This window comes from Ochotona curzoniae, unplaced genomic scaffold (genome assembly GCF_017591425.1).
Source record: "Ochotona curzoniae isolate NIBS_2020 unplaced genomic scaffold, NIBS_Ocur_1.0 scaffold_4701, whole genome shotgun sequence".
Classification (NCBI taxonomy): domain Eukaryota; kingdom Metazoa; phylum Chordata; class Mammalia; order Lagomorpha; family Ochotonidae; genus Ochotona; species Ochotona curzoniae.
Genome location: NW_024467122.1, coordinates 15,757,111 through 15,772,906, shown reverse-complemented (window position 1 = coordinate 15,772,906; position 15,796 = coordinate 15,757,111). Strand labels below are relative to the sequence as shown.

General features: G+C 51.5%; 1 protein-coding gene across 1 annotated transcript in view; it reads left to right on the top strand.

Moving 5' to 3' along the window:
• Nucleotides 1-15,796, top strand: part of PELI2 (pellino E3 ubiquitin protein ligase family member 2) — a 101,103-nt gene that overhangs the window by 24,653 nt on the left and 60,654 nt on the right. Inside the window, exon 2 of the mRNA XM_040968488.1 lies at nt 11,821-11,950. Within this exon, the coding sequence (XP_040824422.1) occupies nt 11,821-11,950 (130 nt within the window). The remainder of the gene's footprint in view (nt 1-11,820; nt 11,951-15,796) is intronic.

Sequence of the window (15,796 nt, the reverse complement as noted above, 5' to 3'; positions counted from 1 at the left end):
CAGAGCTCTGAGTGTGGGAGTTGTTCATGTGGCGAGTTGTGCTTTCATAGTGGCCCTCTGCAGCTTCTGAAGGGCATTGCCGGGAAGATGGGTCAGCCCAGGGAGAGGAGCCCTGGCCTCAGAAGGCGCTGTGCCCAGGGAGATGGGTCAGCCCAGGGGTGAGTGGGCCCTTCCCTGAGAAGGCGCTGTGCCCGGGGAGATGGGTCAGCCCAGGGGTGAGTGGGCCCTTCCCTGAGAAGGCGCTGTGCCCGGGGAGATGGGTCAGCCCAGGGGTGAGTGGGCCCTTCCCTGAGAAGGCACTATGCCCAGGGAGATGGGTCAGCCCAGGGAGAGGAGCACTCCCCTGAGAAGGCGCTGTGCCCAGGGAGATGGGTCAGCCCAGGGGGAGTGGGCCCTTCCCTCACCCTGAGGAGCAGTGAGAGTAATGTCTACTTCAGGGAGAGACAGAGCACTCAAGTGTGTCTTCCTGCCCCGCCAGTAATTCCTAGGAGCTCTTCTAGACATTTTTGAGAACAAATTTTGTCAAGATCTGGAAACTTGAGGATAGAATTGAGGCAGGATTCAGGAGCCATCTACCAAGTGCCTGGGTGTGCATCTCTTGTGTGAAAGTCTGTGCCAGTAGCACCTCCCAGAACCTTCTGTGCTGAAGGGAGTGTCACCCACTTCAGCCCTCCAGTGCGGTAACCACTGGTCACATGTGGCTGTGGAGCACATGCAGTGTGGCCAGTGTGAAGAGATGTGTTTTAAGGTGTAGTTCATTTAGAGTTGAAGAGCAGTGCATGGACAGTCCAGGCCTGTTGAATGATGCTGATCTGTGCAGCGAATCAGTGTCATCTCCAAGGCATCGGCCATCTCAAGTCACAGCTCTCACATTGTGTTGGGGTATTTCCTAAGAATTTGGTGCTTCGAAATTTTGCAGTTGGAATATTTAGGGTGTCTTCTAACCCTTAAATCCTTCATCATGCCCTCCCTATGTTCAGTTAGGGGCATGGTTCTGATTGACCAGTGTGTCCATGTAATAGCATGTTACCTGTGATCCCTGGCCAGTTAATGTGTTGTCGTGGTGAGCATGATGGTTCCACTAGCACCTGGCGGGAGTGGGGGGCTGTGAGTGCTGCACACCAATGTGAACCTCGGGCATCATGCTTCTGTGCCATTGGACTTGGCTGTGGCACACATGATTTGCTGCCAAGAATCTCAGACACCTTTATGTAATGGACCTGATTCATCTAGCACTTTGGCATTTTAAAATGCAGCAGTGGAGCATCTTGCATTCCTCAGAGTAGCTGGGTTTTATATGCGCTTGCATTTCTGGTGCTTGCTGAGCTTATGGAGCTGGGATCTGACATCCACACGTTCTCCAATAGAAAAGTCCCGTAGAAGGAAGTGGGTCTGCCTGCGGTCCGTGTGCTCACGGGAAGCCACAAGTGGTCATGCGCTTTCAAGGTTGTTGAAGTGTTTATAACGTGAATTTGTTTTAAAGTCACTTGCTTTGAGAAGTTGAACAAACTAGGATATTTTTCATCAGATGTCTTAGTATTTTTGTTGCTTACATAGCGAAGAAGTGTCTTGTTCATAAGTAGTTGTTACAGCATTGCCCAGTCAAGTTTCAAGGTAGAGTTGCTTGTCTGGATTGTCTATTTTTAGGAATTTCTAAAAATTACAAATGAAAACTCCAAAATTTAAAAACCTACGTAAGTGTGATTATTTAGGAGTGGTAAAGAGGTAGGTATATCATGAGATTTATACAAACAGGAAGAGAGATTGGGAGTAATAGGAGCAGTTATGATACAATGTGTATTCCGTGTGTATTTCTTTAAACTGGCCCTTCAGCTCCGGACCCTGAGGCCCCATCGGATTTCTTTACTTGAAACACTGATGGCTTGACACATGTTAGACTGTTAGATGCTGCTGGGCCAGGGGTGGTTTCAGAAACTTCCCTTCCCAGGCAGCCTGTATCAGAGCCTTCTTCCTGTAGTAAAAGTTGCACAGAAAAAGATGTGAAAGAGGCTTTCCTTCACCTAATGATTCACAATTCTGTCCTAATGTCTAAATTTGATTATGCAGAAAATAGGACTCTTGCAATCAAACGTTATTTAGTTTATTTGAGGGATCACAGATTTTAACAGATATAATGCCTTACTAAGAAAGAAAATATGAGTGGTAGAATTTAGTATTACCATCTTCCCTTTATTAATAAGTATTCATTTTGTGAAAAAAAATTGTATCTTATAATCAACCTGAGAGAGATACCTGTGAGATGATCTCTACACTTCTCCCTTCTGAAAAGTAGTATTCTTAATACGGAAGACTAACAAAGGGTATATTTTTGATATTTGATGCATATTTAGCCCCAAGGCTATAGGTGTTATTTTGCCTTTGAAATGCAGAGTGTTGGTTAATTAGCAGCAGATGAGTCATTTGTTCTCTGGTCCGGTCCTGAGACCCTGCCTAGGCTGTGCTGGAGCAGCTTGGCTCCACGCTGCGTTTCTGTGGTGTGAGTCTGTCTGCTCCAGGCACCTCTCCTCTGTGACACGAAAGGCTAGCTGGACGTGCTCCCCTGTGGCAGTGGCAGCGATGCCGGAGGATCAGCCCGTGCCCAAGCACACTCCCCAGTCCTGGCTGGCCATTAAGTTTGTTGGTGTCCAATCCGTTGTCCACAGCAACTCACATGGCCTCAGCCAGAGCCCTGGCCAGGGGTTGAGAGGCAAAGGGTATCTCTGGAGGGGTGCACCTGCAGTTCATACTCCTGACCATGGTAGTTCTGGAGAGAAGAGGCTCAAGTAGGAAAAGGCCAGAGTGATGAAAGAGGAATAGGTAAGGTTTCATGGTTTCCAGCGTTGCTGCCTGTGAAATAGGTTAAGAAGTATGGAGAATAAATAGCACTTTCTCTAATAAGATGTAATGGTAAGTGTTTACATACTGGTCTTCAGTTGTGTAAATCCATGTACTATATCAAAATCACTTCTTATAACATTCAGATCTTTTTAAATATGATTTTATTTTGATAATCTTTACATAGTTGATAAGGCACAAAGGGTCAAGGGCTGCAAGAAAATGGGTAAGACTGTTGTTTCCACATTGTTTTTTATTTCTGTATCTGGGGTAAGGGAGGAGATAAAGGGAGAAGCCCCACCCAACCTCCCACTCCATCCCAGGGTCCTCCGTCCTCTGTTGTGGCACCAGGTGTCCTCTGCAGGTTCCGATGGACTGCCATATCCTTCATGTGCACCTGGATATGCTGTCCACTGTTCCATCTGAGTCTCTGAGGAAGCTCAGCTTTGACACTTGCACTCCATGGTTAGACCATGGAACCTGCACTTCTCTTCGTGGTTGGGGTTCTGAGATCAACAGTTCAGTTGGAGGGATCCCCAGAGAAACTTCATCTGAGGTGATCCTAGGCCTGATTCTTGTGTGTGCATGCCAGTACAACACCCAGCATAGTCCCTCGCCCTAGTCAGCTTATGCACATGCTGGTGGTTGTAATTGCTGAGTCAGTTCTGTTTTCAGCCCTCTTCATGTATGATATTTTCCAGTCCATTTGGGAGTAAAAAATTACTACAGAGCCATGCCTGAAACATTCTTCTTATGCATTGTGTACAAGCAGTTTATTTGCCACAAGGCCTGACGGTGTATGGCTGGTGCTCGCCTGGTGGTTGGAGCCAATGATGAGTAAAAGAAGCAGTGCTAGGGAGGCGGTGTTGGAGAGGAAGGCTGGTGCCTGCACCTGCCCACCTCAGGTGTTCACGGAGGTTGCTCTGTTCCTGGCCCTGCAGTGGCGTTCAACAAGCAAAGGTCAGTTCTGCAACAAAGAGCAAGCTTCTTGGATGATTCACTGGCAGTCCCTATTTGAAAATTAGAGAAGAAAGACTGAGTAAAGCAAAGAGCTTTGATATTAGATAACAAAGCAGTTGTTCTATTTTGTAGATAGGCTGGGTTTGCTTTGCCTGCTGTTTTGCATAGCCTATTTGGAGGGAGAAATTGGAGAGACTGACCTCCAAGACCTAACAGGGGTTGAATCAAAGCCTGGAAGAGCAGGGTACTAGTGGGGTTGAGGCCTGGGGTCGAGGCCCTTCAGGAACTGGCTAGCTGGTACCTTGTATCCTCATTTCACACAGCTGGATCCCTGTATCAGAATCCAAAACACAGGAAGGAAAGACTGGGAGTCCCTGGGGCCTGCGGACTTGGCAGAGTCACCTGGGGCATAGGGAGTACAGGCAAGACTTGGTCCTCTGCGGCCCTTCCTACTGGACTGCTGCCCCCTGGGAGGATGGGGATAAAGACGTGAAGAGGAGCAGGTGCAGATCTGCTGGGCGTGGTCCCACGTTCCTGAGGTCAAGCCTTCCTGACCTAGGCACCTTGGGGAAGCAGCAGAAAGTGGTGGCACTGAACAGCTGGAATACCTATAGGACAGCTTCCTGAAAGTCAAGCCGCCACATCTGAATGGTGAGAGGGCCAAGGCGACAATTGTACTGGGATGCTAGGGCATGGCTTGCATAAATGCTTCCTGGGTCTGTGTGGAATGGCAATGTCTAGGAGTTGGTGGCAAGGGAGGGTCTCTCTGTAAACCTGAGTGTGAAGCTTTGTGTTGCCATATTTATAGATGGCTGAAGTCCATGCCAGTCCATGCCAATCCGGGTATGTAGATTCAATCCATAGCACCAGCTAGGGAGAGGGCTGAATGGGGTTTCTGTCTCAGGAGCCGTAGGCCTTGCCTCATAATTTACTTGCTGATATGGTCATTGTTTTGTCAAATGGCTTCTTTGTTATACAGTATTACCAGGAGCCCCAGGAAGGTTCTCTGAGTGAGTGGGTGCTATTATGTGCATGGGGAACAGACTGGGTTGCTATCAAGAGTGAGGGAGTCGAGACCAGTTCTGTGAACCCATGGTCGGGCCCAGTGCAGTGACTGTGTGTTCGCCTGGGGAGTTGGGTGAGCCACTTCAAGCCCGAGGCCACTTGGTATCGATGTGCCAACCTCTGCCTCTGGTCCAGTCAGTGCCCTCTGGATGGGAGTGACAACAGCGCTGGCTCTCCAGGTGGGTGGACCTTCCCATGTGGGGTGGAAAGCCAGGCTTCCCTCTGTTGTGCAGCCATGTGGAGCCTGCAGCCCACGTCCATGCCCCTGGACGCTGCTGTAGGGCCTCGGACCATTGAGATCAAATGTGAGATCTGCAAAGCGCCACAAGACCAGAAGCCCCCGACTTGCCCCTGGTTTCTGTGTGGAATCCTAGTTGATGAGCGCGTTGGGAATGGCAAGCTACCCTCTGTTGTATGATGAGAGATGCTTGAAGTGAGAAGTTGTCTGTGTTGTGTCGGAGGCAGACGAGATGGGGGTGGCTTTGGGCTTGGCGCCACGCCACCTTCCCTGGCCGTGGCCGTGTATGCCTCTCAGCCCTTTGGGGCCTCCAGGAGTGAGAGCACCCCCTTCATCAGGATTCTTGGTGCGTCAGCAGAACACAGCTTGTACAGCCACTTTGCATTAACATGTGAGCTCAAAATTATAAATCGAGAAAAACAGCCCATCGCTTGAAAGACTTATGCACTGTGTATGTTAACTGATGCTTTGCTGCTTCAAGCTGTCTTTTTTGTTAAGGTCAACTACTTGTGTATGAAGAGTGAGATTTTTCACTGTGTGTTTACTAAAGAAGTGGATACACTCAAATCCCCAGAATTTAAGCTTTAAGTCAGGTGAAGCTTGAAGGCGTCAGTGAGCTGTTGTGTCTCTGCACACATGTGGTGTCAGAGCCCATTTGACTTTGCCCATTTACAACCTCCGAGCAGAGGTTCTGCTTTCACACAGAGGGGCCTCCCTCCCCAGCACCTGCTGCCCATCCCTGGTGCTGCGTTTCCTGTGCCAGAGGTTTGGGAAGCACCTCCAGCTGTTGAGAATTCTTCCCTGCTGGCGGAGGCAGGAGGTGGGGACCACGTGGTGGTATTTGCTAGGTGGTGGTGTGCGACCTGAAGCAGAGCAGTTGCCTACACAGGTAGAGAAGGAGAGAAAGACTGTACTGAAGGCTCTTGGACTTGTCATCCAGGAATCTGCTAGTGGGTACAAAGTGACCTCTAAATTTACCCTCCCCCCAACTACCACAAAGCTCTGGCAGTCTCAGAACATCACCTCCTGCGTATCCTGTTGGCAAGCAAATCACCAAGACCAGGCCACGCTTGGCAAGAGGAGAATGGGCCTCGGGCTGTCTGGAAGAAGTGAAGAGGCGGTTGTGACCCCCTTGGTCCTGCCTCCCATGCGGCAGGACCCTTTGAGTAGGGATTCTGAGGGAGGGACAGGTGAGGTTAGCTGTACAGCACAGTCGCACACACCTGTAGGTTTGGAACAAAGATGAAACGACCACAGCCCGTGAATCAGCATGTGCTAGCCGTGAGAAGTTGGCAGTGAGCCTTGCAGGAGTCCTGGGGCTGGCAGCATTTGGAGGTTGGGGTTCTGTGTGATGGTGGCTGAGGCCATCAGTGCCCTCCATTTTCCAACCATGACTGTCTCCACCAACTGCCACCACCGGCTGCCAGCTTTGCCTGCCTTGAGCAGCTCCCAGGCTCCAGATCTTGGTCCCTAACCTTACCCCAATCCCTTAGCTTGGCTTTCCTGCCTACCTGCCCTTTCCCTTCTTTCCCACTCTTTCCTGTCTTCTTCAAGTTGGAGTTCATCTCTGATGGTTTTAGTTCCCAGCTCTGGCCCAGCCCTCCTTGCTTCATTGTTCTGCCCCTTTTAAAGGGAGCAAGCCCATTGATTTTCATGATTTGGACAGCTGCCCCGTGGCTGGAGCTCCTGATGCCTCTCCAGCTGCCTCCTCCCTGGCCGTCCCTGGAGATCACAAACCCTGCCCTGCGGCTCTGTAATTCTGCCGTCAGTCCAGCCAGCCAAGCAGCCTGTATGGTTTCATTCGTCCCTCACCCTGTGTCCGAGCAGCCGCCAGGGGCCCTTGACCACTTGCCTGTAGAGCCAGGATGTCTGCTAGGGCTGTAGAAGTGCATGCCTGGAGCCCACCTCAGGCTGCCTGAATTAGGACTCCTTGGGGCTCCTGTGTCTGTATGGATGAAGTATTCTGGGCTGCGGTGATGGCATTGCGCATTAAGAATCAGCTGAAGTCTCTCTCTGTCCTCCTCCACCATGCTCCCGCAGCTGCTGCTCCTGGTTAGGCTCTTGAAGCGGCCTGTGGTGGCCACCGCATGTTCCCCCCAGCTCAGCCTTCTGCAACTTGTGGCTGTGGAGGCCACAGATCTGACAGCAAGGTGTTGACAGGGCCCTTCTGCCTGCACTTCCCCTGGCTGTCCCTTCTCTGTCCCTGTGGTGTCCTTCGAGGACACTTGCCATTGCATTTTGGGCTGCCAGGGATCCGGGAGGGCGTTGACTGGAGACAGCTTGCTGATCCCTTCTGCAGACTTGGAGGGCCACAAGTAGAAGTGGCCCTTTAAGGGGCTGCTGGTCCCCCCAGCTGCGGGCCCTTTCTGTCTCACAGTTCTGCCTGCCTTCTGGATCTGCCATCCGATCCACCCCATGTCACCGTGCTCCCCAAGTAGCTGTGTGTGTCCTGTCACGTTGCCCTTCTGTTTAACCTCACCAGCCTACCCCTCCACTATGGGTACAAGGCCTTGCCCCTTCCCTTGGAGTTTGGGGCTGCAGCAGGCAGCTCCCTGCCCACCCTTCCCCTCTGCTCTGGCCTTGATGAATGAACTTGAGGCATTCCCAGCCGAGCTCCCGTGACCCTCCCTGCCCTGGGCATGCAGTTGCCCTCAGGCTCCCGCTGAGTCATGCTGCTCAGTGTTCCAGACACATCAAGCAGCGTCTCCTCCAGGAAGCCTCTCCTCCTGCCACTTGTTATGTGCTTGTGTCCGTGCCTTTCTCTCCCCGCTGAGCGGGAGCTCTGCCAGGGCTGAGCAGCTCATGGCTGTGCCTGCAGTGCTGGCGCCTGGCGTTATCCATGTTAACCGCACGGCCGCGCAGCTTAGCCCAATCAGAAACGTGTCTCATCTCGATGCCCGCTTTCCCCGCCACACCACCTTCGTTATTTCCAGTAGGATTTTCACTGGACTTTGTCATCCAGGTGTTAGGAAAGCAGACAGCCTGTAGCTAGACCAGCTTCTGTGTGCTTACCTTGCAATATCTGTGCTCAACCTCACACCCTTCGTGTAAAGTACAGCTTTTGAGAGTGTAAGTACAGAAACCAACCTGAGTCCATTAAAACTAAGAATAACTTTGTGAGCCAGGGTCAAGTGCACCTGTCAGTAGGCCCACCGGAGCCTTGTTGCCCCTCCTCTGTGCAGCGAGTCTGCTCCATTCCTCACTGTGCCTGCCTCTTCTGCCCCATCAGGGACTGTGACATGAGCCCAGCACGCAGGCCTGCATGTCTCAGCTCCAGCCACCCTCGAGACAGCATGGTTGTCTCATCCTCATCTTCAGGGTGCGAGTGTCAAGAGCCAGCCTGGGTCAGATGTCCACCTCCAGCCGTTGTCCCAGCATGCAGGACAATGCTTGCAGGGCTGTTCTGTTTGGATGTGGAGCTGGGGCACCTTTGGGAGTCCCAGGGATGGACCAGAGGAGGGGAGTATGTGTGGTTGTGAGCAGATGGTCCGAGGAGCACTGGCCACACCTAGAGGGCTAGGTCCTGATGACCAGAAGTGCTGATTGTGGAGGGAGAGATGCTGCACGGGGCAGAGAACCCCTGGCCTGGAATGGCCCTCATCCTGTGTGGGCCACGGTGGTGAGAACCATCTCTGCTTTCAATGGTTCGCATCTGCTTGCCTTCATATAGAGCGTGCAACTTGAGGAAGAGGCATGAAATTGATGTCGGGTTTATCGTGGTTGGTTGCTCATGGGTGCTTTGTAGGAGTGATCAGAAATAACGTTTCAGAAAAATTGTGTGTTTCTTTTTGATCTTGCCTGAAGAAAAAGGAGAGGAAGGTGTGAATTCTCTTTGTTCCGTCTTGTATAACTGACACTCCATTGTCCTGGAATAGGAAACGGGAAGGGCCACAGTAGGGAGACCTTCCAGGGATGCTGGTCATGACTGCAGCACCCACCCTGTGTATAACACACACACACAGCTGCCCCCTCCCCGCACCTGCTGCCCCCTCCCCGCACCTGCTGCCCTCACCCTGCACCTGTTGCCCTCGCCTCGCACCTGCTGCCCCCGCCCCGCACCTGTTGCCCTCGCCTCGCACCTGCTGCCCTCACCCTGCACCTGTTGCCCTCGCCTCGCACCTGCTGCCCCCACCCTGCACCTGTTGCCCTCCCCCGCACCGCTGCCCCGCCCGCACCTGCTGCCCTCACCCTGCACCTGCTGCCCCCACCCCGCACCTGCTGCCCCCGCCCCGCACCTGCTGCCCCCACCCTGCACCTGCTGTCCTCACCCTGCACCTGCTGCCCCCACCCCGCACCTGCTACTCTTGCCCCGCACCAGCTGCCCCCGCCCCGCACCTGCTGCCCTCACCCTGCACCTGCTGCCCCCATCCCGCACCTGCTGCCCTTGCCCCGCACCTGCTGCCCTCGCCCCGCACCAGCTGCCCCCGCCCCGCACCTGCTGCCCTCACCCTGCACCTGCTGCCCCCATCCCGCACCTGCTGCCCTTGCCCTGCACCTGCTGTCCTCACCCTGCACCTGCTGCCCTCGCCCCGCACCTGCTGCCCCCACCCTGCACCTGCTGTCCTCCCCCTGCACCTGCTGCTCCCGTGTAGTTCTCACCCCTTCCCCCAGCCCCTGGCCTGCTGTGTTTCCCACACCTGATGCTCCTGTGTCCCTGTGCCCCACTCCAGGGAGTAAGGACCCTCAAGACAGGAACAAGTCCCTAGGCCAGCATTTCCCTGTCATGTCCTGGAAAGGGTGTGTTAATTTGTTCTTTTTTTGTTTGTTAAATTTTTATTTTGCATTTTTGAATTTTATTGCACAATTTCATACTCCCCAAACTCCTACCCACCTGCAGATTTTCCCCATGTTGCCACAACAGTATAGTCCTTCATAAGGAGTCATGATTCCATCAGTCTGTTACTTAAGTGTGCCCTGACATTGCTGGTACAGACAATGTCAGACAGTCCAGCATCCCATTGTCTACACATTTCCAGCAGTTTCACTGGGAGTCCATCTCTGATTTGGAAGCAGGGATGCATATTGCATTGTATCCCCGCATCTGGATACGATAGTTTCTATTACTCCATCTCTATACATTCCCTTAGTGTGTTAATTTGAAGTCTTCCTTTAGCTTCTTTTTCTTGAAAAGCACTTTTTTTTTGCCCAGGTGGAGGCAGTGAATAGCTGTACTAGTGTGCCAGGGTGGGCCAGGGGGCAAGACTCCCGGGGACTGCTAGTCTGGAGCTGGGAGCGCCGACAGCAGCTCTGCCTTTCCCTTAAAGCCCTGACCCTGCAGCCTGGCTGTCCTTATTTTATTTTTCTCTGACCATGTTGAGGACCTGCTGATGGGAATCCAGGAGAGAGAAGATGTTCATTGAGCTCACGGTTTCGGAGGTTGAAAGTCCAAACAGCTTGATGAGAGCCTTGTGGGGAGATGGTATGTGCCAGGGGAGAGACCCCGTGGTGATACAGGAAGGCGACAGGCTTACCAATTGACTCGGATCTGCCTTGCCAGAACTAACAGTCTCATGAGAAATGTGAGGGTTGTGCCCGTAGGGGTCCAGGCACCTTGCATGGGGCCCCACCACTCCCGAACACAGCCACCCTGAGGCCCAGGCATGTCCTGTAGGAGCTGGGGTGGCACACTCAGACCGGAGCCGACCGGAGCATGGACGTTAGATGTCCCATGTCATCTGGATGACTTTTTAGGCTTTTTGACAGGTGCTGGATTAAAACCTGAGTGTGTGTGTGTGTGTACATATACATTTCAAGCTACTTTTGGCTAACAGTATATACTTTCAAGTGAAATGGGATTGAATGTAGGAAATTTGGAACATGTAAGAAAGCAAGTAATTTAATTTGGTCTTCTTGCAAATAAAGATCCTGCAGACAACGTGAACACGACTTGCGAGTAAGGGATGAGGTTTAATTAGTGTGCCATTTTCTAACTAGTTCATTTAAAAATATTTCCCAAGTGTTTCTCGGGAGTCCGTTGGAAGGATGCTAGCAGAATTGAACAAGTGCTCATATAGGCTCTGCAGAATGCTCACTGTGCTGATTGAAACTCTTTGCAAAAAGATTCAGAGTCTGGTTTTGTGTAATAGGAAACCTGAAATTACTTGCACGTCACTCATACATTGAGTTTGTGGAAAGTGATTGGAATTACATTGCAGCTGAAGTGCAGGACGCATAGTAGGCAGTTTTTTAAACCTCTCCTTGCTTGCCCTTGTTTCCTTTTAGGCTTAGAGCTTTTTAAAAATAATTAATTAATTAATTTGTATTGGAAAGGCAGCATTACAGAGAGGAGAGACAGAAAGATCGTCCGTCTCCTGGTTGGTTCACTCCCCAAATGGCCACAGTGGCTGGAGCTAGCTAAGTGTAAGTGGGAGGAGATCAGAGTCTCTGTTCTGTTTACTAGATGTTATGTCAACATTTATGACGATTTTTGTGTGAGTTACATTCTTTGGTGTTTAATATGCCACTAGTTTCCTTTCCTAAAAAATAATTATGTTTACCTGAAGTGTTTCACTGGGGCCTTACTACAGGAGCCTGGAGCTTGTTCTGGGTCTCCCATTCGCAAGTCTGTGGGCCGCCCTCCTGGCTTCCCCAGGTCATGAGTAGCCAGGACATGAAGCAGTGCCCAGATAGGATGCTGGGGCTTGCAGGTGGAGGATTAGGCATACCCCAGGCTTAGAGCTTTTAAAATCCACAGGTGAATGAGCTCTGTCATCTCTCTCCAGGTACAATGGTGCTTTACCTAACGGAGACAGGGGGCGCCGGAAGAGCAGATTCGCCCTCTACAAGCGGCCCAAGGCGAATGGTGTCAAGCCCAGCACGGTGCACGTAATATCCACACCCCAGGCGTCCAAGGTAGGAGGCCCGCGCTGCGTGGCTCATGGCCGTTGCCTGTTGCCTGCCCTCTTCCCTTGAGTCTTGTTTTCTCATGAGACAGAGCTGCTCAGCCAGGTGTGCCCGGCTGACACTGTTGTACCCTCGGCTTCCCCCGGGGTGCCAGCCTGCTGACCCCCCTCTCCCCCCCGCCCGGCTCCCATGGCTGTTGACCACTAAAAATGTCTCTGGATGTTTCTGGATTGCACTCTTGGGAATCGTTGTTCTAGAACACAAAGCAGCCAGCGCTTGTTAATTTTGAATAGTTGGTGGTTGGAAGGTACCTGATGTTCTTGTACTTTTGTGTTTGATCTTGGTACCATGGATCTCATGAAGATTTGTTGGCCTTGCGTTGAGTGTAACAGGTGTTTCCGCTTAGTGCACCTGGATGTGGAATTGGAGTCACGTGGCAGTTGGAACTATGCAAAGGAAACAGCTGAGTGACATGAGTCAGCTGTGGTCAACCAACATGTTTCTTCTCATTAGTTTGAAATGAATAAGATGCTGAATTTTCTCTTTAACATTTACCTCATTGCTTTTCTAAAATAAAAGTGGGAGGAGACAGAGTGTCTGTTCTGGTTGATAGATTTGATGTCATCAAGTCACGACAGTTTTTCTTTCAGTTAAGTTCTTTGGTATGTAATGCCAGTAGTTTCCTTTTTTAAAAAATAATTATATTCATCTGGGACTTTACATGTTCATCATCATGGGTTTTGTACCACTTGGAATAAATAAAATTTCTGCTTCTCATTTTTGTTAAAAACTTGTGTTTTTAAAAAATTTTACCTTTTCTTTCTTTTTTTTTGGCTATGAGTTAATTGAGGCCAGAGTTGTGGCACAGTAGATAAAATTGCCACTTGCAGTGCTGACATCCTATAGTGGCTCCACTTATGATCCACCTCCCTGTTACTGGCTTGGGAAAAGCGGTAGAAGGTGACCCAAGTGCTTGGGTCCTTGTCATCCATGTGAGAGACAGATAAAGCTACTGGCTATTGGCCTGTATCATGGCCTGTCCCAGCCCTTGAACATTACTAGCTGTTGTAGCCATCTGGAGAGGGAACCAGCAGGTGGAAGCTCGCTCTCTGTCTCTCTCTCTCACTGCTTTGAGTCTTCCTGTTCCTCTATAACTCAGACTTTTGAAGTAAGTAAATAAAAAAATATAGAGGGGGAGAGAGAAAGACACAATTCTTTTACTCCCTGCATGGTTGCAATGGCCAGAGCTGGCCCAGACCCAGCCCGGGAGCCAAGAGCATCATCTGTTTCTCTCTCCTGGATGGCAGTGGCCCAAACGTTTGGGCTATTTCTGCTGCTTTTCCAGGCACATTAGCAGGGAGGTGGATCAGAAGTGGAGCAGCTGGGACACAAACAGGCAGCCTTACTAGATGCCCGTGTCAAAGGCCCTGAAAGCCAGGTTTCAAAGAGAAGCGGTGACTCAGCACACATGGTGTTTACACACTGTTAACTGTGCAGGTTACTTTGTGCATGCTTTTATTTTTAAGCAACTCGTTAAGGTTGGTTCTCAAGTGGCGCCATGGACAGGGCCACTTGAGATGCATGTGCTGGTGCAGACTGTCCTGTGTCGGTAGGGAAACAGGTGGGAAAGAAAATATCAAGCCCCAGGGGCAGGGGGAGAGGGAGATTGCAGTTGAGTGGACAAGTTTTTGGCTGGAGAAGGAGAAATAAACAAAATCTTAGGGAAGTAGAGACATTCTGTAAGAAAAGCAAAGCAGCTGCAGCTTGTGAGGAAAGAGTAAAATAAAACCGCGGTTCTGAAGGGCCGAGGAGGCAGGAGCGGCATTCCGGAAGCCTGGGGCACACGGGTGTTGGGGCGTGTGCTGCGCTCCATGGGGGTTCTGATCATGCGTGTGCAGGTTGTCTCCATGGTTTTGCCTGTCGCCAGAAGCAGCGTGTCTTGGGTTTCTTTCCCTCCGCCTTGGTCTTACCACAAGCGCTGATGTTTTCCTGAGTGCATGGAAAGGTTCCTGCGATGATGAAAGTTCTGTGTTGGGAAGGAAAAGAAATGGGACAGGGATAGAGCGACTGGGCCTCGCGGTGGGCACGTGGTGGGAGCCAGCGTGGCCCTTCCTGGACCTGCGCTGCTGCGCATCGGGGGCTGGAGTGCTGTGGGAAGCCCTCCGGAGCGGGGGTCCTCGCCTTCTCTGTGGTTCCTCCACCTTCCCGGCTCCTCGTGCCGCCTCCGCCTCCGCCTTCGATCCCAGTTGGTGGCCTCAGGAGCTGGCGCCTGGACACAAAGCTTCTCCTAGATCAGCTGGTCTTGCTTGTGGAACATCTCCTGGAACTGAAGACCCTGAGCCCGCAGACCCTGCAGAGCCTCCAGAGGACCTGTTGCCTCCAGGAGCAGGACGCTGAGGTTGGTCATCGCTGTTGTGAGCTCGAGGTGAAGTACAGGCACAACAGGGCATACTGGCAGGTGGAGTCATTGCTTCAGGAGGACCAGGCCATGGGCGTCTACCTGTACGGGGAGCTGATGGTGAGCTCACTCGCAGGTGCTTCCAGCTGGCCCAGGGACAGAAGGACAAGTTGTCAGCCAAGGTGGTGGCTGAGATGCTGTTCTGAAAAGGGAAGACAGCAGCCAGGCTCCCTTTGCTGCGGAGTCCACTGACCCCTGGATGGCACAGCCAAGGGGGATGTGGCAACAATAGCCAAGCCCCTGCCTACCTTGGGCCATACCTGCCTTACAGGGTGGCAGGTGGAGCAGAGGCCAGCAGCTGTGTTAGCGCACCTGTCGGCACCTGGAGACACCAGAGCCGCCTGCACGCGTATCCACAACCTTGCGTCCTGGGACCCATGGACTCCCTTTAATGTCATTGCAATGCGTTTTCATACAATTCTGCTGAACTATTTTGACCGATATGTCCAACGTTTGGATTTCAAGTTTTTAAAGTCTTTTAAATTATTTTTTAAAGGAACTAAACTGTATTACTAATAAAAGTGTAATAGATTTGAGGAAAGAAATGGGATACATGGTGCTCTTCCCTGCCCTCTAACTCCTTCTGTCTTACTCTTTGGCGCCTTAGCTTTCTGCCTAGATTTTTTACATCAACTTCTTTAGGTGAGAAATCTCCGGGAGTTGTCTCAGTCTGTGCTTGCAGTTATTACCCACGGGACCAGGCGTGAGGCAAACTGAGTGTGGGCCTTGACCCTGTTGTTTCACTTACTTATATATTTCTTTGACCTGGTTCACTCCCCAAATGCCTTGCAACAGCCAAGCCTGGGCCAGGTGGAAGCCGGGAACCCTGAACTCTACCCAGGTCTCCCCATGTGGGTTTCTAGGGCCCAAGCGCTGGAGCCATCCTTGCCTTCCTCTTCAGCAGGAAGCTGGATCAGAAGCTGGGGAGCTGAGACTTGATGCTTTCCACCATGGACTGCGAGCATCCCAAATGGCAGCTTTACTGGGCCGTAATGGCTGCCCCATCCCTCCTAGTGTAACCTGAGAGAGAAGTATGTTCTCTAGGCCTCACTTTAGGTTTTGATGTGCTGGGGTAAAGTGACTGCCAGCAGGAACGGTTTTCACTCTGATAAGATACTTTGGATGTCAGCAACAGAAACAAAAAGTGAGGCAGAAATGAAGATTATTATAGAGTAAGGTAAGAGTAGCTGAGTCAACAGGCTTAATGGAAAAGGAGGACTGGAGGTTAACACAGGTTGTTAACCTGAGTTAACACAGAATGTTAACCTGAGTTTTCATCCAGGGCTGTGAAAGTGATTCGACTCCAGCCACTGGCTCCCCTTCAGAAGAGAGGATCTGATGGCCTGGACCCCTCCTCCGTGACCGTGGAGACAGGTGACATGGAGAGCAGGGATGCT